This window comes from Oxyura jamaicensis, chromosome 4, assembly GCF_011077185.1.
Source record: "Oxyura jamaicensis isolate SHBP4307 breed ruddy duck chromosome 4, BPBGC_Ojam_1.0, whole genome shotgun sequence".
In the NCBI taxonomy this organism is placed as follows: domain Eukaryota; kingdom Metazoa; phylum Chordata; class Aves; order Anseriformes; family Anatidae; genus Oxyura; species Oxyura jamaicensis.
This window is the reverse complement of record NC_048896.1, coordinates 50461875-50486198: the sequence shown is the minus strand read 5'-3', so window position 1 is coordinate 50486198 and position 24324 is coordinate 50461875. Positions and strand designations below refer to the sequence as shown.

At 36.7% G+C, this 24324-nt stretch overlaps 2 protein-coding genes across 3 annotated transcripts; one reads left to right on the top strand and one right to left on the bottom strand.

Annotated features, from left to right (window-relative positions):
• Positions 1–12918, top strand: TDO2 (tryptophan 2,3-dioxygenase). Of its 2 annotated transcripts, none has more exons than XM_035324833.1 (12): positions 1–323; positions 992–1097; positions 2246–2336; positions 3201–3271; positions 5086–5213; positions 6842–7028; positions 8295–8402; positions 9347–9458; positions 9572–9629; positions 10138–10217; positions 10775–10865; positions 12104–12918. In XM_035324833.1, the coding sequence occupies exons 1-12, from the start codon at positions 310–312 to the stop codon at positions 12255–12257; spliced, it is 1200 nt and encodes a 399-aa protein (XP_035180724.1). In that variant the 5' UTR covers positions 1–309; the 3' UTR covers positions 12258–12918. The 2 variants fall into 2 exon arrangements, with proteins under 2 accessions (XP_035180724.1, XP_035180723.1); XM_035324832.1 differs by lacking the exon at positions 1–323 and adding an exon at positions 522–638.
• Positions 12919–12967: 49 nt separating this feature from the next.
• On the bottom strand, positions 12968–24318 carry CTSO (cathepsin O). Its single transcript, XM_035324834.1, has 8 exons — positions 23994–24318; positions 22949–23054; positions 21803–21936; positions 20465–20632; positions 18838–18959; positions 15584–15747; positions 15043–15135; positions 12968–14733 (listed from the first exon to the last, which is right to left on the bottom strand). The coding sequence occupies exons 1-8, from the start codon at positions 24243–24245 to the stop codon at positions 14699–14701; spliced, it is 1074 nt and encodes a 357-aa protein (XP_035180725.1). The 5' UTR covers positions 24246–24318; the 3' UTR covers positions 12968–14698.
• Positions 24319–24324: the final 6 nt, after the last annotated feature.

Here is a 24324-nt window from a genome sequence, read left to right as displayed (position 1 = left end):
TTTGAAAATAAGCGTATTGAAAGCCTTTAACAAACCTTGTTCAGTCTGCGAGATATGTTCTCTTTCCCATCCTCTCCCCTTTCATTTCTTTTTCAGTATGTTTCACCTTTTTAAAGTTCAAAGTATCTTGATGTTTTGATACAAGGAGTTGCAGGTTACGAACCTACTTAAACAATTCCCAATTTAAATATAGATAATTGCTTTAATTCACACACAGGCCTCTCATCGACTTACTCCTGACAACCGCCTGAGTCCCCAAACAGCAACTCGTGGAAATCTTGAAGGAAAAAGCACAAAAAATTGTGTGATATGGGACAAAGCAGGTATCCCAGTCATTCTTCTTTTGATTGAAAAAATAATTAAAAAAAAAAAAAAAAAAGAAAAAAGAAAAGAGCCAAACCCACATGAACTTACTGACCTTTGTGCCAAGGTAGTTGCTGTAATTATGGAATAGCAGGGATGGGCTGAGGGCTAAGGAGGAGAATTTGGGGATTGGCCTATGCAGTGAGGTAAGGTTATATATAAGGTAGCTGCAGCAGGTTTGGGCAAACTAACGGAGCATATTCCCTAGAGCACAGCTCAGCAAGTTTGGACATTGGAACTATGAGTGGGTGCCCCTTTGCAGGGAGCAAATACCTGTGAGTCCCTCTTCTCTCTATTTTGCTTTAAAATATATAACTTTATATTAAAGTTGAGAGGGGAATTAGCGGTTATCAGCAAATAGACTGCTGCAGTTCTTGCTAAAGGAGAAGATGTTGTGTGAGGACTTTTCAGAGCATGGATTATTTGATGAACTAACTACTTTTAATGCTACCAGTTGTTACCGTGGCAAGATGCATGCTTGGCATGCTGTTTTTCTCACAAGACTGCTTTAGTGGTTCACTTTGCTCAAAACAAGGCATTGTTTGAATTTTAGATGCATCTCAATAAAAAGGCAGGCATAGTCATAGATCTCTAATTAAATAGTTTATTTGCTTGTTTTTCTTCTTAGATTTAATTTTAGCAAGCTATCTTTGGAAGAGGAAAAAGATGACAAATCACAAGAAGGGATGAATAAAGCCAGCAAAGGTGGACTTATCTACGGAGACTACCTACAAGTAAGTGCAAGGTTTTGATTTTTACTGCCCTGGTCACTCTGAAGGCTTGAGCCAGGACTTCTGATTGTCAATTCTTCCTGTTATGCACTGACAGCAGTCAGGCAGTCACTGTGGCAGGTCTCAACGTGCCCTTTCCCTGCCTGAGCTCCCCAGGTGTACCTGAGGCACCAGTACCTGACTCAGCTGAGATGGTTGCAGGCAGACTGTGGGATGGCTACTCTAATTGCAGGGAAGCTGGGTATCTGGGGGGGTCGGTCAGGAATTGTTTGTACTGGCAAACCTCGGCTGTGACATGGCGCACCACAGAAGACTTTCGCTGGCCTGACAATTGCCAGTTGGCAATTTCTCTACATGTCAGCAGGCCATGTGTAACTTCCCCAGATTACTGTGTGAAAGCCCAGAATATTTGGCTGGAAAAATACAGTGCAGTAATCTGGGGTGTGATACAGAAAACAATCAAACAAACATACAAACAAACAAAAAAATCACTAGATGTAATTAAGAAATATGCAAAAATAAAATGACATAAGTTACAATTCAGACATTGCCTTTTTTTTTTTTTGGTGATAGCAATAACTGAAGTGAGTGCCCAAAATATTAATTCGTTGATGTATGACACAGAATCTTGCAAAGATTTTTTTTTAAAGCAACTGAGATTGTGAATTTGACTGAGTAAAAAATCAGTAACACCAGAACTGAAATAACTAGTACAGCCTCAAATGGAGCTCTTGCATGGTTATGCTAATACATGATTACACAGAATCTTACTATAGGACTTGTGTTGCACCGAACATGACAGTATCGATATAAGATCTGGAGAATACACTGGATATTTGGATATTTGGTTTTCTCTCTCTCTCTCTCTCTCTTTTTTTTAAAAAAATAATTAAAAACCCTTAAGGTAGTTCCCAAACTTTACTACTTGATGTACCAAAATGTTAATTTCAGGCAAGATTTTTTTTTTTTTAAAAATAAAAATAAAAATTAATGCCTGAGACTTAGTCTAACTTCTCATATAACCTGGATTTTTTTAAAAATATTTAAAAATATTTTTTCTTAAATATTAGCTCTACTCAGTAGGACTACAGTACACTGTGGCTAATAGCAGAATTGAAAACTTTACAAATAGCCTTATTTTCATTTTTAAGCTGAACAAAATACTGAATGCTCAAGAGCTTCAGAGTGAAAAGAAAGGAAACAAAATCCATGATGAGCATCTTTTCATTGTGACACATCAAGGTAAGCGGTTGGGAGGACTAAAGTGTTGCTTTTCTGACATTCTTGCCACAGGGAGTTATTTAATGCTGAAACATGCTATGCATAATTTGTTTTCACATTAGACATAGTCACTACAATCACTCTGTATTTTATCTGCATTTGTTGTATTCCTGTATCTTTTGTAAGGCATTAATTCACTCTATGCTTATGAAACCATAAACATAAAATTTGGATTTGGAAAACCAAGAGCTCAACGGTTCTGTTTCTGGAGAAATTAAGGTGGGGAAATTCATTCTTGGTTTGAGTAACAGGCTGCTATGTTAAATTATTGTAGGCAAGGTTTTTGTGTTGACTTGTGCCTTCTCTGAAACTTCAATCCAACTTTTTAACCATCACGAGGCTCTCTAGAAGCCAGCACAATGGTTAGGTGCTCCCTAACTGCTTGCAGACACTGGTCTTGATAATATTTTCCTGTTGTTGATGGGAGATATTTAGATTTCATTAAGGTTGTAAGCAGCTCTGGGGAATGTTGTAAGCAGAGGGGAATGCCATAATGCTTTTAATGAAGTATTGGAGCTGGATTTTCTCTTAACCCCTTTTGTAATCTGCATTAAGTACATCTAATAACTGACATGAAAAACATGCCTTAAAAAAATCTGTTTACATTCTGGATGGTAGATTATTTCACATAATAGTTTTGGTAACAGACGGCATACTTGAATAGGCAATACATTTGTGTATCAGTGCTTTTTTTTTATACAGTGGTATAGGAAACATGGGCTATTCACTTCACATCAAAATCTGAGAATTTTACTTCATCAGTGCTATCAAGAAAAAAACAAAGTAATGTTGAAGGTAACGCTAACGATACCTTTCTTGTTGTAGCTTATGAACTTTGGTTTAAGCAGATTCTGTGGGAATTGGATTCTGTTCGGGTGATCTTTCAAAATGGCCATGTAAGTCAAGAGCAAATACTCATTTTGGGAAAATTCAGTCCCCTCTCTCTCTTGTCTCTTTCTTCCCAGCCTGATATATATGGGTTTTACTAAATCAACATGTGCTGTATTTTTAAAAAACAGCACACACCCCCTCCATCTCACACCTCCACCCCCACCCAAAAAAAAAAAAAAAAAAAAAAAAAAAGAAAAAGAAATTTGGTTGTGTGGCTCTTATATCTTGATAGTATGTACAGATGCTTGATCTGTAAAATCCTATTTCCTCCTGATGTCTGCTTTTTACGTAGATCACTCTCCAAGACCAGTTTGATTGGCTAAAATTATCTCATACTTTCCTGGTAGTAGTGGATAATTGCAGGAGCTAATGTGGGTCTATTTTACTGCAGAAAAGTCATGCTCAGAGGCAAAACTGAAAACAGAGCTAACAGGTATCTTAACATTGGAATGTCAATTCTGCATTTCTTCAAGTTTTTGAAGTCTACATACCATTTTCTTCCATCCAATAACTACTATATGAAAGCAAAACTCTTTTTGGTAGTTGAGTTGTATTAAGTCCAATAGAAAGACAACAATCAAAATCACAATGTACAATTGCCTGAGAATTTCTTAAAATGACAAATACACAAGGAATATTATTAAAGCTCTAAACATTTATCCAACATTAAACACACCTCATAAACAGATAACTAAGGAAGACTCTTCACTGAGTATTGTACTCATAGAAAAATGCTGACTGCATGTATTTTGAGAAATGCCTTGGATACCTTGAATAACAACCTGAGTACCTGTATGTGAAGAAAATCTAGTAGATCAGACCTTCTTTCAGAAAGAAGTAGCCTTTTCCTTATAACTCTCAATGAGAATGATCTTACTTATCCTCTGCAGTCATTTTGTTGGCTTTTTAGTTGAAAATTGTATCAAAATATAACTGACCATAATCAGCTCTTGATAGATTCATTTCTCATTATTTATTTTTGTAATAAATGAAAGCTACCTTATAATCAGAATCTGAAATGTCAATGTTAAAGTTGAGAACACATCAAGATGATTAAGGAAATGGTTTTCATTTTTCATTTTTGTAGTTTGATATTTCCTTGTTGTGTGCCCTGGTCTTAGAGGTAAACTTGATTCCATTAAAATTAATAGGAATTTTAGCAGATATCTCTGGAGGCAAAGCATTCAACTTATCCTTAAGAGAGTTCCCTTGTTTTCCATTTCACATTTTCTATTCCCAATAGATGCTGTCTTTTCTGTTTTCTTCTGCTTGCTAGTGCAAGTCTTTGACAAGCATCTGTTCAGATGTTCTGTCCTAATATATCTCAGATTATTCTGCGTCTCAGCTTTAAGTACTTTCTGCACTTGCATTATGGCTTGTTCTCTCACAATATAGATTATAGAAATTATTATAATAGAAATCATAATATAATTATAATGTTGTAATTTATATCATTAAAGTCACATTGTAATAATTAGAAATGTTTATTCTATAAATGATTTTGGTCTAGAATTTAATTTCTTGCAGTGACTTTTATTTTGGTTAAAATACATGAAAGAAAAAAAAAAATTGTCCAAGTTGCAATGTGTCATCTTTGAGAGAAAAAAATATTTTGATCTTTGAAAATCATACATTCAGTTTTCAGCTAAAAACAAGGCTTTATACTCAATATAAAGTATTGAGCTGCTGCTATGGATTTCACATGGAATGGACTTGGGGACTATAGTGATGCACAACAGTGGAAAGACCTGAAATAAATAGGTAGAAGGTAAAGAGAACACCATTCTCTGTCTGTTTACGGTCTTTATTTTTTATTAAGGTAAGAGATGAGAGAAACATGCTGAAGGTTATCACTCGAATGAACAGAATTGCAATGATTCTGAAACTACTTGTGGAACAGTTCTCCGTTTTAGAAACTATGACTGCATTGGACTTCTTTGATTTCAGGTAAATACTTACTATTCCTCCACAGTAATCCATGGGCTAGTAATGCTCAGCCTTACAGTTGGCTGTGAATTTAAGCAAGGTCTTTAATGTGCTCTGGCAGCTTCCAGCACCTTGATTGTTCAGCAAGGTGAGAACACGTCTGAGAAGTAGCCGTAATATTAGAGTACAAGAGTCAACGAAGAACCTGAGCTTGAATACTAATCCAGCATACCCTGTAATTAAGTACAAGTTATCTGTTGGTGATTGTGTGCTGCTGATAAAGGTCTTCAGATAAAAAGAATGGCAGAAACAATAGAAATAGCTCTTGGTTCTGTTAACACTTTACTAGAAACTTAGCACTGCACAGTTGTAGCCATGTTCTATGACAAATCATAAAAGTGTTTGGGTGACAGAAATGCACTCTCTGTGTATTATCAAACAGACATTTAAACTATCTTGCTTGGGACAGTGTTTCATTGCTTCTCAATGTGGGCATGCAGTGCTGGAGGCTTCAAGTGGCTGAAGGAAATATTGCTCTCTTCTTATTTCTGCCCAAGAATTTGTGCTTTCCAGTAGCTGCCCAAAGTACTGTTGCACCAGCTGGTTGGTAGCTCATCTACCTTCTGCTCAGGCTTTATTTGGGATCAACTGGTTTGCCTCATTTCTCACTTGGCATTTCCTCTCGCTTCCCTCACCACAACTAGCTCCTTCCACTGCCATGCATGACAGCTTCATCCACAATCCACCATCTGCCTTTCTGCTTCCGTTCTGCTTGTGTCCCTGACCCGTCTGACTCATGAACATAGTGCTGTCCAGCATCCCACCCACTTCTGCATTGCTTTCGTACCATTTTCCCTCTGTCTTTTAATGGTCCCTAACTAAAAAGCATGTGAAACTACAAATTGTCTTCCTGTGGAAGTTTGAAATATCTGTCTTCTACAGCAAGGTAAATACATGAGTTAATCATTTCTTTTGAGGAGTTCTTATGCAATATGATAAGCAAATATAAAATCAGATTACTTGTTTTTTCCAAATCTTATATTTGCAATTCTAAGTGCATTACAATTATCTAGTGATGTGGGATTTCAGATTACTTTTATATATCAGTTCTTCTAAAGTGGTCACACAATTTAACCCAGAAAGAATCCTATTAATAAATCCTTCAGAATAAGGTTCAGGAAAGAAATTATTAGATTTTTATTTATTTCATACATAACAATTATTCTGAAGTATAACAAGCCTGCTTAAAAGCCATTTACTGGCACTTGAGTGATGTGGAAATTTCCCTGATACCTATTTGGGGTGAAGCTGCTTATGCTATGTGGAAAGAAAATTATATTCACTGATGTTTTCTCTTGTACAACATGTGTACACACACAGCTGCAACTTTAGAACACAATATAAACATAAGTGAGTATATGTCCATGCATATAATTTTCTGATTAGAATGTATTACACATGTTATAGTTGCACTAAAATACCATTTATTTTTTTTTCTTAATTGGAAGCATACCATAAATGTTTGGCCACGTGTTTGATATTCTTCAAATGTGAAATATGTCATTCATTCTTTAGGTGAGAACCAGAGAACCCAGTATTGTAAAATAATATCCTGCATTTTTGTATGTTTTTCTTGTCTATTCCCAAAGAGACTACCTAAGCCCAGCCTCAGGTTTTCAGAGCCTGCAGTTTCGCTTGCTAGAGAACAAGATTGGTGTTCCCCAAAGCCTGAGAGTCCCCTATAACAGAAGGCATTACCGTGATAACTTCAAAGGACAGGATTATGAACTACTGCTTAAATCAGAGCAAGAACCAACACTTCTGCAGCTTGTGGAGGTAACAAAGTCTGTCTGAGAACTTGCTTAAATGTTTTCCCCTGTTCTCCAAGAATGTCCTTCATTGGTATCAGTGACAAATTCTTCTCCCTGGATAGAAACAAACATGCTGGCAGCTCCCCAATGAATCACATTTTGGATGCTTATCAAATTTAGCATGAAAGAGAGTTGGTCATTAATAAGCCAACTTATTTTTTCACAGCTTCTATCTGAAAAAAAACAAACAAAAAAAAACCTGCTAAACTAGTAAATGGCATTGCAGAAATTTGAGTTGTCCAAGACTATAAATGTACTGGTTTGTTTGTGTTTTTCATGACCACAAACCCTTTTCAGAAGAAAACTTCAAAAATACTTTCACTGTTAGTGAGGTGTAGTAGAGAGGATAAAAAACAGAACATGAAAAATGCCAACCCAAAATGGAAAGGAGAAAAGATGTTTTAACAAGTGTTTCTTTCTCACTTAACTTGATTTAATGGCATTGTCTCAAAGTTATGAATCACTCAAACATGGTGATTGATTTAACTCCCTTATCCTTTTCACCACATACAAACTTAACTTCCTAAAGAATAATGCAATATAAGCCTCAATAAAAACATCTGCCTCTGTGACAAAATTATTCTTATTGATCATTCCATTCATCTACTTACACCTGAATATATAAGAAACTCATGTAACTTTTCTTCATTAAGACTTCGTGCTATTAGATAATGAATAGCTAAATTAAATTATCTCTAACGGGAGTTTGACCATAAAGATTCCTCGTCTTTTTTCTACCATGTTATTTCCCATTATTAAAAGGAAATCAAAGAGGAGGCTTTGGTAACTGCTACATAAATTTGTCTTGTATTATTGCATCTTTTGGTGTAAGCTAATGGCAGATGGTGTGATCATGACCTGATAAAAAAGAAATAAATGGTTGTTGTACTAGCAGATGGTTCTACATCTACCTTCTGAGATTTATCTTAATGTTTATCATAAATATGTGGAATAAGATTGTATTCCTGTGTCTACAAGGGAATTGGTTTTAACAAGACAGCTTTTGTCTTCCAACAGTAGTCTTTTAATTTGGAACCTGTGGTTGTGTTTGCATGGCATCATTATACAGGTATAAATCTTCCTTGTAGACATGCTTATTCCAGTGATTACCACCTATATACAGGTTATTAAATTGTCCTGCTGCAGTTGTTTTGTTTTATTTTGTAATTCCAGCTTAATGCATTTGCATTATTAATACTTGAACACATTATTATTATTGTTATTATTAAAGGCATGGCTGGAAAGAACTCCAGGACTCGAGGCCGAAGGATTTGATTTCTGGGGACAATTTGAAGTGAATGTTTTAAAAGGTTTAGAAGAGGAATTTGCCATAGTGCAGGTTAGTAGTGTTCTGTTGATCCAACTATAAGGAAAGACAGCTGGAAAATCACATATTTTTGATTGGCATTTTGTCCCAGTAATAGTTTCTCACTCACTTCACTTAATCTTCAGCAGCCTGTGTTTACAAGAAACAGGAAAATTGTGAAGTTTTCCTGGAAATCTGAATACATTTATAATTTGACATCTAAGAACTCTTAAAGTACCTGATACATGAATTTTGATTGCAAAAGAAAAAGGAAAGTATCAGTGGAAGGTCTGCAATTCATTTTAGTTAACCTATGTCACCTTGAGTGCTTGTATTTGCAGTTCAGAGTAAAACTCCACAAAGTTTGGGTCCTTGACCTGCGCATATAGAGTGTCACTATAAAGTGGCTATTTTTATTTAACAGTATATGGCACTTTGCTGCTATGTGATCATTTGAATTACACTGGCAAATAAGCATGAGAAAATACCGAGATACTGTAAAGTAGGTATAAGTACATTCTTAATGGAAAAACACCATAAGAATTTATTAAGATCTTGGGAATATGTTTACAACCTTCTAATTTACCCAACCTTTCTATATACAATTTTCTAACCCATAGCTGTGCAAAGGTGTCTTCTTTTTGCCTTGAAAATGAAGAACTAAAATAATTAGGCCTCAAACAAATTAAGATTAGGTGTTCCAAGGCCTCTAGACCTAAAGAAAAATGGTAAACTGCCAGTTTGTTTGAACATTCATTCATCTGAACTGTTTTGACAGCTTATTAATTGCACATTTTGTGGCAATTGTTTTTTAAAGGACAGTGACTCAGTGACTTGTCTATCTTCTTTGAAAATACAGTTCATACATTTAAAGTGTAAACTTGAAGGGTGTTTACAGTAGAAGTTATGTCAAAGCTCACTAAAGAGCCTAATTTTCCCTACTGAATTCTAAATACTGTTTGCTTTAAATATCAAAGGCCAAACCAGAATCAGAAGAAAAAGAAGACTTCTTATCTGAATTCCAAAAACAGAAAGATGTATTACTTTCATTATTTGATGAAAAACGACATGAACACCTGCTTAGTAAAGGTATATTCATATATGCTTTGGGTTGATATTTTTTGTATACAATACATATAGAATAATCATGATTACATTTGCAGGAGAATCAGCAACAAACTAAAGATGTTTGTATTTTACAGGAGAAAGAAGACTGTCTTACAAAGCGCTGAAGGGTGCCCTGATGATCTACTTCTACAGGTAATGTTAGAAGATATGTCTTCAGTGCTTACTGGCAACAGGAGAGGTGAAGGTTAAGGACAGCAGCACAGGCTCATTTAGGTTGGAATGGACCTTGGAAAGTCATCTGGTCCAACCCTACACTAAAACCCAGGACCATATAGTAGATCCAACCTGAAAGTCAGATCAGGCTGCACAGGACTGCATCCTGTTGAGTTTTGAATACCTTCAAGGACAGAGGCTCCACTGTCTCAACAGGGGTTGCTCCTCGGGCCAAAACTAGCAAATGCCCTGTTCAGATTGTTATACAAAGAAGTGTCCTAGAAAGTTTTAGGTTATTTTTCAAATGAAGGAAAAAGGACAGATCGAGACTTACATGTCAGTAGTATTTGTCTGAATATCTACTGGTATTTCAATACCGATTTAGGAAAAACATACATTAAGTGAGAGTTTTGCACTGCTGAAGTGGTATTTTGAAAAATAAAGCACATTGTAAGAGATCTTACTGTCTCCTCTTTCATTTTCCAAGAGAGGAGCCTCGTTTTCAGGTTCCCTTTCAGCTTCTTACCTCTCTTATGGATATCGATGTGCTCATGACCAAATGGAGATGTAAGTTGCACTTTTTTAACTCTGATATTCTTTTAGATGCATGTAAACTGTTCTATCTTATACTTTCTTAGACTAGTTATACTCAGAGTTTTAGAACCAAGCTTCTGAGTTCTTCCTTTAAGAAAATATATATATATATATTGGCCAAGAGGAAAGACACATAGGTAGAACTATCAATTCCATTACATGCTTTAAATTAGGTGAACAATTTTATTTAAGCTGCAGCAGTTTATTTTCCAATGCCTTCCAAACCCTCATCATGACAACTCTTCACATGCAAACATTCCTTCTGTTTTTTCTCTACTTAGACAACTATAATTGAACGTATTAATTCTGTACGAACAGAGCACAATGATGTATAACAGTGTATTAATTCCATATTAACAATCATTTTATGTTAGTTGACTAAAGAGTGGCATAATTTACCCCTGCATTGCTGAAAACCTAGTAGCTCATCTCTCTGTAATCTTTAATATTTCAATGATTCACCTTGATGTGACCTTTTGTTTCAATCTTAACACTGGCTATTTGCCATGCCCTTGGTTTGTGTTACTTAGATAACCATGTCTGCATGGTGCACAGAATGATTGGCAGCAAGGCTGGCACAGGAGGCTCATCAGGCTACCACTATTTGCGCTCAACAGTGAGGTAAGAATAATGCCTTTCCCCCATTACTTACAATCATGCAGTTTGTAGGCATTGTACTGCCAGGAGACAGATTTCCGACAACTCACTGGAGGTTAGGAGGCTGTTGTTTCTTTTTTGGGACTCTGTCATTTCCTCCTTTCTGCCTGTTGTACATTTACTTATCAGGTTGACATACGTAAATTCAAAACCTGTTGGGGCAAACGGCTTTGATCACTCATGCAAAATGCCATTTATAAGTCTCAAGCAAGGGATCTAGGCATTACCGTAATAGAAATAATATTAATTCTGCATCGTTTAGCTCGTGCGCTATCCAGCCCAAGTTAATTAGGTGATACAGGCTGGAAATTAGTCCCGTCTGCTGTGCAGCTAATGACAGTTGCTTTATTCCTTAGAATGACTCCCACTGTATAACCTAAGGTACTGAAATTTAGGATTGAATATATTCTGAAAGCTGATATTAATTAATACCCTTTAGCTGTGCAGGCAAAAAATCAGAAACATCTTTTCTTCTGTTGGATGAAGCAGAGAGAAAATTTAACATTCTTCTTTTAATGGACGGTTTGGGCCTAAGTGCAGAATTCTCTCAATGAGCAGAACTTCCTTACACAAAATTTGAGAATTCAGGTCGTTTGGTTTGAGCTTTTTAGGCTCAACTGTGTCCTCACTATGTTCCGAACCACATTACCTCAGAAAGCAAACGAACACTTGAAATATCTTCTAAGAGGACCTTCTTTTAGGATTGTTTTCTAAGAGACACAGTATGCAGCAAATGCATATAGATATGCATATCTATAGCTGTGGGCAATGATTCCTGTCTAAAACACTATAATAGAGTGGGGGAAAGAAAGCAGGCAGGTTATACTGAATTCACTGAAGATGGCCTAAAATTCAAGGTTGTCTTTTCAGCAATCCTTCTCACTTTTTCTTAATTTCAGGTTAACATTCTTCCCAGATACACTCCCCTTCATACCTACTACAAGAGTGGAAGTCTGGAGGTTAGAGTCTGTGTAGTCTGCAATTTTAGGAGAAGGATGTGGCTATTTCCCTTAAAATATAATGTAATCTGCTATGCCCTAGAAACAGTTAGTACAGGACTTTTATTCTGAAATATTAAGGAGAAGGATGGTTAGAGCAGAAACCTTCTTCAATAAAGGAGAGGGAACGATTCCTGAGGTTTCTGAAATTATGGCCTCCTATGCCAACATAGCAATGTTAATTGCTCCGATTATCTTTTTCAGTGACAGATACAAGGTGTTCGTGGATTTGTTCAATCTTTCAACATTTCTAGTGCCAAGACCCTGGATACCAAAAATGAATCCAACTATTCATAAATTCCTCTATACAGCAGAATACTGTGACAGCTCCTATTTTAGCAGTGATGACTCTGACTGAACTACCACCTTTCTAGACTGGTTGCTGTAAAGAACTTCAGAACTTCCATCTTGACTGGTTCTATCCCTCAAGTATAGCAACTGCTCTCATGAAGCATGGGTGTGTAAATATTTATTTATGTATGACAAGTATGTGAATAGTATGATTGACTTATGGAAGAAATTTAACCATTTGTGGAAAAAATAATCTGTATTGAAATATACTATATTAAAGCTAAAATGATAACCCAATTCAAATCAGTGGCCAGTTTAACTTAGCAGAAGTGTTGACAATTGTTGAAAATACAGCCCACACTTATGGAGAGAGAGCAAATTACAATGAATTATCATGATCATGTCTTATTTGTACATATTGTTGTGTGTTAGTTTGCTTAACGGTTTTTAGTAATTTAATTATTCAAGTCAAAAATATAATTATTCTCAGCAGCTTCAAAAGAAAATTAATTTCTGAGCAGTAGTGGAATTTCAAAAGGAATTTTGGGTTAAGATTTTCAAAAGCTACATTTTGAAAAAATATTAAGTCTTCAATCTGTGGAAACCGAAACCTCCTGAACTGTATTACACATGAATGTAAATCTCTTCAGTAGAAATACTTACCGTTAAGAATAGTAGATACAAGTAACTACTTACTTTGCACTTTAAATAAAGCAGTATTAAAGCTCTTATTTTGTTAAGTCTTCTTCTAAAGCAAGCACAGTGTTCAAACAAAGATATGGCAGAACTTTAGTGTTTTTTATTCAAAATATCATTGAAATAAGGATAAAACTGATATATCATAAAAGTGAGGTGACTTTGGCCATAGTGTATTAATAGAGCTAGGTTGTCATCTCATTAGTGGACTCTCATCTATATAAATGCTTTCCCTGGAAATTTGCATAATAAAACATAGCTGTTTTTTTCCAGTTAGGGAAACATGCTACTTGTTGGTTGTAATCTGCTAAGGCAATACTACAGAAGAATTTCCCCTTTTGGTTAATGTGAAGTTTTCAGCCAGTAGAACATGGTGGTTAGCACAACCTGACGTAGTGAAACACAGTACTCGGTCTTTTTCTTTTTATATTGAAAATGGTTTAGTCCTTCTACTTTGAAGGACTTCTAATGACACTATTTACACAATTATCAACATTCATGGTATCCGTTACAAAAGGATTGTATTAGAGACCTATTAACATAGTACAGTGAGTACAAAAATTACAGAATTGCTTCAATACTTTTCCTAATAGCACTTAATTAGTGATACAGATAAAGAATTCCCGATGACAGAACCCTTTAAAAGTACATGTTTAGTTTTCAATTCTAGTTACATTTGTCTCCAACTGCAGTTATACAGGTCAGCAAACCTAGAACCAGTCTTTGGTTCCCAACAAGTCTCCTGTGAGTTCAATAAAGTTCAATAATTTTGTAGGGAAATTCAATATCTACCCTATTTGGAGTATTCCGTAATTGCTGTCTTTTTAAAGGTAGCAAATATATCAACAACACTCTACTGCCATCATTTTTTCTGTGATACTTTTTTTTTTTTTTTTGCATTTGTGCTTTGCCACTGGTTCCACTGTTAGTCATGAAGTAGAGAGGAGACTTGTGGAACTGACACAGCTATCAAAAGACAGTGTTGATTTGCAAACACTTATGTCCTGTCAAGGCACAGGATGTTAAACCACTAGAAGTGGTTTGTCTAAATAGTTTCTGCTTGCTTTTCTATCTATCTAACAAATTAATTCAGAAGACTGTGACTTTCTAAAACACTCCCTACTCTAAAGAGCTCTGAATTTATATCTACACAAGAAAGGTGTCAGATTGAAATGGAAGGACTGCAGCACGACACTGACCCTGGGTGCTCAGGAGACAACTTTGACTACCCATCCTCTATTCTTCTAGCTTTAGAGAAAATGTAGAATTTCACAAAAAGGAGGAAGACAAAATGTCTGAGGTGCTACAAAAGACAAGATGGGTATGAAAGCCTAACAGAGAGAATGTTTTATTCCAACCTCCCCTTTCCCCACCCAATAAAACCAGACATAATCGTAGTTCATCTCATGTTCTATGTTCATGGATTATACTCCATCACACTGTTGATTATTGGATTCAACTTCCTTATTTGTCAACATTTTTTTCTAGCAAGATTTTTATGGAGTGTATTCTTTAGTATTTAGCACCTTGATCTGGTTTCACGTTCACAGTTCCAATCCATCTTTTTAACTTCCTTCTGCACACTCTGTGGTTGATTTTAAGTCTGCTTATTCCATGAGAGATTTGATACAGGATACACATTCCAAGTAAAAACATTTTTAAAAATTCCAGCCAACCCATTCCTGTAAAGCCTAAAATCAGGCCCTCATACAATTGTTTCTTACTTTAGAAAAGGTTGCTTTGGAGCAAAATCTTCACATACAGTGTATGTCAAATGATTATGCAAATAACAATCATGGTCTTTGGCCAGTGTCAAACAAATACTGATGAAACTGTATCTGCTATACCTGCAAGTGAAATAGAAAAGAAAAAGAGTAAGTCCTAGAAACAGAGACTTATCAGAACTAAGTTGCCAGAATTGATACTCACGTTACATCCTGTCTCTTCCATATGTTGATAATAGGTAAATTGTTGAGGTGGGCACAGAAAAAAAACAAAAACTAGCAACAACTATTTTTCTACCTGAACTCATCTACCCTCTTTTAAAACATAACAATGATTTGTATTTCCTCTCTGAGGATCCCATTATATCACCTTACTTACATATAACCCAGAATATAGCCTTTACCAATTGCATTGTTTTCCATCAGACTTACCACAGACATTGCTGCCTATCTTAACACGAACATAACCGTCTATTCCCCAGGTACGTCCCCAGGAGTTCTGTACAATCCAGTAAGGGATGCTACCTGAAAAAGACATTTTCATAAACCAGAGGCAACATGAGATTTGGGAAGCATAAAAAAATAATAATCTAACACTCTTTGATTAGCATTTTAGTGTCTCATAGGATGCTGACTGGATGACATAGTACAGACAAACCTACTGTTGTTCACAGAGAAGACAGCTAATACACCAGCGCTGAACAGACTGGATATATCTTCTGCTAGGGTAAAGACATAGATACCGTGTTCTTGTCTTTACAAGGACATGAAGCGCAACACAAAACCAAAGGAAAAGAAGAGCCTCTTTCCTGGGATCAGACCTCACTTCCAGAATTGAGGTGACACCAAATCAAACAGTTCTCAAAAGTGCAACCAATTGAAGCATTATGCATTGTAATCACCTGCCCTACAGGAAGCTAAGTTGCAAGTACGAGAATGCAAAAAGCTAGAAAGTCAGTTGATGGAAACATACCTGTTCTGTCAAAACCTGTGATAAGTACAGCATGATTTGCTCTTCCACTGGAGCAGTGATATTGTATGATCCCACCAAGGTAATCCTGCCAGCTCACTGCATCTACTGTTACTGCCAGAGGACCCCAGTTAACAAGCATCCTCATCATTTCCTCTTCCTGGCCACTGCGAAAGAAGTGAGTGATAATGCAGTTAAAGTTAGCATAATAATGCAATTTGAGAGGTAGTAATCGACTTGTTAAGTATGATCTGATAATCAAATAATTACACTTTTCCCTGTGAGTGCTACGCACTACTTAACATACATCAATAAATACGAATTTTATTTACAACGCAGTAACATCAAAGTAGGGCACGCAGACTGTGGAAAAGGTGCTGATCAAAAGAAATGATGCTATTAAAAAAAGTCTGGGTCAAATTGGTGGGCAACACTAAATACCACGTACCTTTTATGCACCGCTCCTCTCAATTAAAAATCAGTTTTGGATAAACCATTAGTCTACATTGTTACTGCCCATTAATTTTCAAACATACACAAGTACCTCTTACATATTTTAGTACATTGTTATATATGATGTATCTCAAATACGTCTAAACACAGGACATTACCAGTAACAGATATTTGCCATTAGCATCTGCATATAATTTTACTTATGTAATGTATTATATGAGGAAATATTTATCATTGCATGGTATCTGTAATATCTAAATTTGGCATACCCAGAGTGGCAAAGCTATAATTGATTTTAGTTCCTTATTTCTGGCAGCAATTCACTTCCTGGTTAAAATTATATTTCTTGTCCTGAAGTTCAGTATGCAGCTGTATTGTACTGATAAAAATTAGAAATAATGTTTCTCAGTACAAAATCCTAAAAAGCTATGAGTTACATCTACAAAATCCAGTTGACAATACTGTTTGCTAAGTCACTGACTGAAGGAGGATGTGGGCAGATAAATACTGAACTAACAGAATACTTCTGAAGTTTTTCAACAAATTCTGATTAAAGTCATAGGATATACTGTTACTGACTCATGGTTCCAATTTAAAGATAGCCAATTTAAAAGACCTAATTTAAAGACACTGACTTAAGCTTTCTAACTTGAACATAATTAGTATCTACAAAGTATTAGTTGCTGTAGTACTTGCCACATCCAGCCACACTCAAAAGATACATTTAAGAAAATAACTCATGTTTATTGCTAAACCCTTATCTAGATCCTGAAACAAACCTACTGCATACCTCCATATTAAGGGGAAAGGTTTAAACATTAACTGTTGAAAGAGTCTCTGAATAAGTCCTCCTACCATCAGGACTCCAACAACAAATGTGAGTGCCTTCAGAAAAGCAGGCCTCATCTCCTCCCCCTGACTACATGGTAAGTTCAAACTTTCAATTTTGTTATTTTCACATGCAATTAGTCCACAGAACTCTCCATTTAGAGATCTCCTTGGGGTGCATTCTCCTTAAGGATACAGGTGTTTTTAATAAGCTTTGTTCACTTCAGCATGATGCAAGTCTGACCTTATATATTTCCCTGCCTTCAAAAGAAATGACAGTTTTGAAGGTCTGTTTATACATATGAAAGTACAACAGTGGTAATAATTAAAACAAAACTACTATTCTCACTATTTTAAGAAAGAATCAAAGTCCCTTTTATGTAGGTGTAAAAATGCACAAAGGCATCTTCTGCCCCTGGGCAAAATCACCATTATCTAAATAGAGATGATATACAATTACTGAACCTGAATGAACAATAAAAAAAGCAAACTACTTCAAATGTATCTGTACTGTAAATGTACTTCAAACATCCTTAAACACACATACAAACATACTCACTCACTCATTCCTGTCTTTTCTGTAGAAAGAGATTAGAATGTTTCAAAATGTGGGGAAGAAACAAAACAATCTGCAGTAAACTCTGCAATGAGCCCCCACATCTGACTAAATAAGGGGAATGTGCCTTAAAATATATTAAAAAACAAATCTACCAACGAACCAAATCAGTACTGTCTCATTTGCATCTTCTCTGATTTTACGTACATGAAACCTAGCAGACAGAAGGAACAGGACAGCAGTCATTAGAAGGGATCAGTTTTCAACACACTGCCATAGATGTTGAGGATGGTTACTAGGTACAAATTACAGGTATTTGTGAAGAGTGGGGATTTCCTTGGAAGCCTGTACACAGATAGAGGGCAGACAAGGAACAACAATTGCTTATCCTCCACGCCCTCCAAAAAGAAGCATTAGGGGCATGAAATGAAACTAGGAGACAGGTTCAAAACTCACAGAAATAGTCTTTCCTCCTGTGCGTGTTTAGGTTGTGAAACCTAACCTTCTTTGCCATCAGATGCTGTGTGTGCTACAAGTTCATAGAGAACCAAGATGGAAAAGTCCAGAAAATACATTGAGGGCTATGGAATAAAGACAAGGCTGGCTCAAAAAGCCTTAGAACCACTGATGCTTTGAGAAAGTACAGTAGCTACTCACGCCCTCTTAATTTCTTCCTGGTTCCTAAGTGTCCAATTTTGGCTACTCCTGGAAATAAGATGCTAGGCTGAATAGAGCCTTGGTCGGACAGCGCAGGTGCTGTTACAGGACTCCCACCCCTGACCCTTATCACTCTTGGTGGAAAGACCTTGCAGTACAACTACAAAACAGCAAGAGGTTTTCAAAATGGGCCATTAAAATTACTTATTAGATTGCAAGCTGAAATTTTTTAAGTAACCCAACTCATAAAATTGGAAACACTAGTGGAGTAAACATAGGGGAAGGGGAAAATAAACTGCTTATGCCGTCCCTGGAGCTACTATTTAAGAGGTGTGTGTATGTGGCACTGGTTTAGCTATGGATGTGTAGTGTTAGGTGGATGGCTGCACTTGACAATCTTGAAGGTCTTTTCCCACCTAAATGATTCTATGTTTTTATGATTTAGATGCTTTTATGCAACCTGGTTCAAGAGGTTTTTCCATGTTTTCACAATCATCAGCTGAACTTTCAAAACTTTAATTAGAAAGAATATAAACATCTTAAAACTAACACTGGCCTGGATTCTAGGGTTATAGTTCCTCTAAAGTTCCTCCTTTATGACTGATGATAGTTTATTTCAAAGAGATTAGTACCTCTGTTTTAATCTCATCTGAAAAATCCAGTGCTAGTAACAACTTGCACAGTACCACATTAATCAAAACCAAATTATGTTAAGTATCCCAATGAAGAAACTAGCGAATAAAAAAAATATTATAGTAGTTACCTGAAGTCATATGCAGCAAATCCTGTTATTGAAACTCCAAAATCTGAGTGACCAAAATAATGACACAGTCCTGTCTGAGCTTTAAAAGTGTATTCTGAATCTCTCACAAGTTTTACTTTTGTCTGCAAGAAGAGAAATGAATGAGAATTTAATATGTTTGACTTTAGCTCTATGCAGATCACACCAGGCATGGAAACCAGCCACAGAACTGACTCAAAATACAGTACGTTCGTAGTGACATCAGAAATACGAATATGATGTTGAGAGAAAAGATATTTACTATCTGTAGTTTCTCTGTTTGCAGAGATAGTTCCAGAAGGAATTCAGATGTTCCTTCATCCTCCCTAAATGACATCCACACACAGAATTATCCTTTATTTGGAACAGTTCAAGAACCACAAATATCCCACGTACAGTTATACAAAAAATCTGAAATTAAGTCCAATTCTGCTATTGACTTCAAATATTTATGCCACTATATAACTGCATTATGGCTGCCATGGTTCAAAGTCCAGCTGCAAAGCTATTGTATCAACCTTTTGTGCTTGTCTTCTGCAATATGGTATTTTGAGATAGTGTCTTCTCCAGTCTAATTCACTTATAGGCCCTCTGCTGTCAGCCAAGAGGGAATTTTGCTTCGGAGAAATCCAGATGAATATCCTCTATCTTTCTTGAAATGCAAACAGAAACAAGTTATCTAGACTACTACTAGTAGGGATTATACGAATCTTTATGGGTAGAATTATAGAGTTCTTTAAAAAGAAGGATCAGCCTTTTTTTTATTTTTATTTTTTAATAAGAACTGAGGGATTCTTTTTTATATTCTTGTAACTCAAACTGACTTCCTAGAGAGTACTTTTTATTTCAAAATATATTAAAAAGTTTCTGTTTACACATATAAACACACATTTTGCATTTTTAGAATGGAATGTACCAGCTATAGCTGAAGTAGAATTCATTTTTGATATACATTTTGCATTTTGATTGTTTCAAGTTGCAAGTGATACAAAGATAAACAAGGTTGATTTTATTCTGAGATCCCCAAACTTCTGCATGATTTTACAGTATTTGTAACTAAACAATAGAAACTTGAAAACAGAAAATCTCTATATTCCTCCTTTTCCCCAGATGTTGATGCCCAAACCAGAAACTCAAATCCACATAATGACACCTGGATCAGTGGATCCTTCTACATTGGTACTGTATGTCTGTTCTTTCAGTAGATTTCCATAACAGTACTGCACCTCTCAAGGAACATTATTCTCAGACCTCTAAGTTGAATTATTATATTCACAAACAACATATATAGACGCTGAAATTCAAATCATTTCAATTCTGTTTGAAGCAATGCTTAATTCCAGACTAAATACATAGATATATGATACATAATACATCTCTCTATATACGTAATTATACATGCATAAATACATGCAGACATATATGCAATACAAGTATATGTACACATAGCTCATCCAATTTTTATATGAAAGTATATGTATTTTATATATGCATGTGTGTGCGTAAAGCATACACTCACTCTTCCCCATCATTTTTTCCCCAGTAAAAGAAAAAAAGAAGCCAATATGAAAACTAAGGAAGGGTTCAAGATTTATGAAAAGTTTCAAACCTGATTCAGCCAGCTCAGAGCACTTATAGTGGATCCCCCTCTGCAACCGTAGTTATTGTATGAACAATCAATAACCTGCTGTACACTGAGCTCCTCCAAGTTATTTCCTTTAATTGCATAGGCAGACTCTATACCACCCACAACACTGAAGGCCCAGCAGCCTCCACACTGGTACAAAGAGAAGGGAAATGGGAGAAAAAAATAAAAGTCAGCTTTGTTTTTGAAGTCTGATAAGAGAAAAAAAAAAGTTGAAAGGGTTTTCCAAGGCTCTTAATTTACTACATCATCTTAAATCAGTATTTTAAATGTCTTGTTAAATTTCTTTCTTATTGCCTTAAAATTGTTTATATTTTTTCCCCTCCTGTAGTACACTGTGAAAGCTAGAAATGCATTATCTGTATCTTATTTTAAGGATTCCTTCATGGCTTATTTTTGCTATGATAAAAAACAACCCTTTAAAATAGGTCTGAAGGTACTTTTTACTGTGAGATGTGTATTTTCTTAATTAGAGGCTCAGGAAGAAATTATTTTTTAACCATCTTAGTAAGTTTTTGAAAGGGAGGGAATTAAGGAGACAGTCAATGGCTTTTACACTACAGATTTTTCCAGAACTATATTAGATTACAGCTTAAGAAACAGTAAATTCAAATTCAATTCAAGAGAAAAAATCTTAGCTGGTAACAGAATCTGTATTGTAGTTCTCAGCTCCTGAAATTGTGATGTTTCAAATAGAGAGTACCATTTATTCCTAGGCATGGTCTAGGTGAAGCACAGGCAGGAAATATATTGGGGATTTAAAAGCTGAGTTGTTTATTACCCTACTAACAGGTTACCAGGCCTATAGTCAATTTGGGATAAACTGTGATCAGTTGGGTTCCATTTATTTTCCTGTCACATGTACATCTCCTGAGGTATTTCATGGTAAAGATACTGGTCTTGACCAGCCATGGGCACTCCAAGCAAGGGATTTGTACCCAGGTGTACAGGGGACAAGAGGTCAAGTACTGAATCTATCTCAGTCTCTCCAGAAAAATAAAAGATACTTATAGCACAAAATACTTGCGGACTTAGTCGACTAGATCCAAAATCATATTACACACAATTTACAATTGCACAATTTCTAAATACACAACAACTTTTACATCTTACGCTTTTAAGTCTAATCCTACTCTGCATGTTACTCTGTATATGCTCAACTAGCCATACTTGTGTTAGTGCTCCAAGAGTCCTGAGGCAGTGCTGATCCTTTCCTTTCCTTCATTGTGCTCTGCGATGTACTTGCTGGAACTGTCTCTGAGCAGTGCTTGAGAATCAGGAAAGCAAAACACCAGGACTTACTGTTTGCTGATTTCTCACTTCTGCAATGACCTTCTTGTCCCTCCAATCAAACTTCTTTGGCAGAGGTTTTTCCTTTCCCTTTGGCACTTTTATGTATCTGGGAAGTTTGTGAGGTATGCTTCTTAAGTAAATAGCTAAACACAGAATACAAACATTTATAAATCTAGTAACTAAAAAAAAAAAAAAAGAAACAAAAACAACTTCTTTTTTTTAGAAGCCATAGAAGGTAACTTTTATCTGTAGTTAGAATTGTGAGATTATATCTCATTCTCAAATCCACAGGGAAATTAATGACTTTTAAAATACTGATTATACTTCAGAATGAATTATAAGTATACCTACATTTCTAGAAGGAAGAGAAATACTCCATGTGAGTACAGAGTATCAAGACTTACTGAAGCTAATCAATAATAAATCAATAATAAATAAGTTTTGTTAGAATGTTCACAATATTTTACTTACTGAAAATATTGCTTTATTTTAGTCAGAAAAAAGGAAAAAAATAGATGAAAAATTAAAGATTTCAAAACACACTCGAGTTGTAAGTTTTTCACTTAAGAAAAAAGCTCTTTAGTTATTTAAAATCAAAAAGAGGTTTGAAATCACTGCAATGAATAGTAATGGTATCTAACAGCAGACTTGAACTGTACAGTGAAAAATCAGGTTAGGTAACAGACAAATCTCAGTAAAAAAGAAAAAAGGAAAAAAAAGAAGCTTGCCATATTGCTCCTGACAGTCATAGCTATAATTGCACAGTCTTTGACTGATGAGCACTGTCTGGATCGTAGCCCATTTTGTTTTAGGATTGGGAAAAGGAACTTAAGACTACTCAAGAACATTGACTATTTTTTGCTTTTACAACAGTTGTAACTGAAAAAGGTCTTAAGGCCCTGTGAGAAGAAAGAAAGAAGAACAAGTCTGCATGCTAAATCAAACTCAGGCTCTAAGCTATTCAATCTTGCAAGACCAGAGAAACATGATGAGGATTATTGTATCCTTCAGAAGTACTTACAGTTTGGTACCAGACATTGTAAACTAGCTGATTAGCAGCACTGGAAGAATCTGTAAATGTGAAAAATACAAGGTTCTGGAAAAGAGTAAGAAAAAAACATCAGGAAAGACATTAGCAGCAGCCAAAAACTGTACCTTTGAACTCTTCAGGAAACAGGTGAGAAAACTGGTTTATTCCATAGAAAGCAGATGCATTATCATTTGATGATGAATTCAGAAATCTAACTCTTTTAGCGCTTTCCTAAAGAAAAAACAAACGTTGTGGACACGATTAAGTTACCAGTAGTGACAAAACCCTAAGAGCAGAAAAAGGTTACAAACAGTAAACATGAACTTGGATAACAAGACAGCTGTTCACCTCAGATTCAAACCAGATTCATCCTGTATTCCTATCAAACCAAAGCCATGATTAATTTCAGCTCCAAGAAAGATACCAAAAAACATTTTTAAAAGCATACAGAAGGAAGGAGAGTGATTCAAGGCAAGCCAAACAAATGAGAACAAATTGTGTCAAACTCAATGCCCTTCTTTGACAGCACAACTAACCCTGTGGTTCAGAGATACGTAAAAACATCTTGTTTTTAGATTAGATTTAATCCTCCCTTGTTTTATGTTTGTATAAAACTAAAGGGCTGTACAATGGCCAAAAGACTTTCAGAAACCTAAATTTATCAGGAAACCTAGATCTCTGAAAAACAAGTTTCTGAAAATATGAAAGCAAGGCAATCTGAACTCCCTGCAACTTCTGCTGACAAAGCTCAACATGAAGCATGAAAAACTTAACACCATCTTTTCTGCGTGCATAACCCAGCCTTCGTCACGTCCCCTTCAGCAGAAGGCATCGGCTGGCCCGTGCTGGTTCAAGGCACAAGGGGGGAAGGAACACACCGAAGCCCTAAAGGTGCCTGCGGATTACCTTTAGTCCCACCACCAGGCACCGAACCCGCTGGGGGCTGGCACCAGGCTGGCCCTCAGTCTCCCTGCCCTGTCAGAGCGGGCACCCCAGCACGGCGGGCAAGGGGGCACCCGGGGGGAGGCTGACACCTCGTGCCCGAAACGGGGAACGAAGTACAGCAACAACAGCTCCCTCCTCTTCTTCCTCCTCCTTCTCCTCCTCCTCCCCCAGCGGTAGCCGCTGCCTATCGGGGATCGCAAGGGTAGGGGCGTGCAGGGCACCTACCCGCAGGGCCGCCGCCACCGCTTCCCTCTCCCGGCCGCCTCCATCCCACGGAGGGTATCCCGGGCCGCCGCCGCCCTTCTCCCCACGCCAGGTGCTAGCAGGCACCTGACCAGCAGCACTAGCCAGCCATAGCAGGGAGCACAAGAGCCCCATCGCCGGCAGCCCCATCGCCGAGAGTCCCCTAGGCCACGGCGGGCAGCGGAACCCCTCTCCCTGCCGGCTTCCCGGCTGCCGCCCCGCCCCGACCGCCATGTCATGGCGGGGTGGGGCCGCGGGGGGACGTCCCCTTCTCCCCGCAGTGGTTGCAGTCGGGCTGTTTTTGTGGGGAGCC

Coding starts and splice junctions, on each gene's coding strand:
- TDO2 (XM_035324832.1), top strand. CDS start 604: ATGAGTGGGTGCCCCTTTGCAGGGAGCAAATACCT. Junction 2,337..3,200: donor TTTCATTGTGACACATCAAG/GTAAGCGGTTGG, acceptor TTCTTGTTGTAG/CTTATGAACTTTGGTTTAAG. Junction 5,214..6,841: donor TTGGACTTCTTTGATTTCAG/GTAAATACTTAC, acceptor CTATTCCCAAAG/AGACTACCTAAGCCCAGCCT.
- CTSO (XM_035324834.1), bottom strand. CDS start 24,245: ATGGCGGTCGGGGCGGGGCGGCAGCCGGGAAGCCGGCAGGGAGAGGGG. Junction 23,055..23,993: donor CGGTGGCGGCGGCCCTGCGG/GTAGGTGCCCTG, acceptor TTTTTTCTTTAG/GAAAGCGCTAAAAGAGTTAG. Junction 20,633..21,802: donor AAGTGAGAAATCAGCAAACA/GTAAGTCCTGGT, acceptor TCTTTGTACCAG/TGTGGAGGCTGCTGGGCCTT.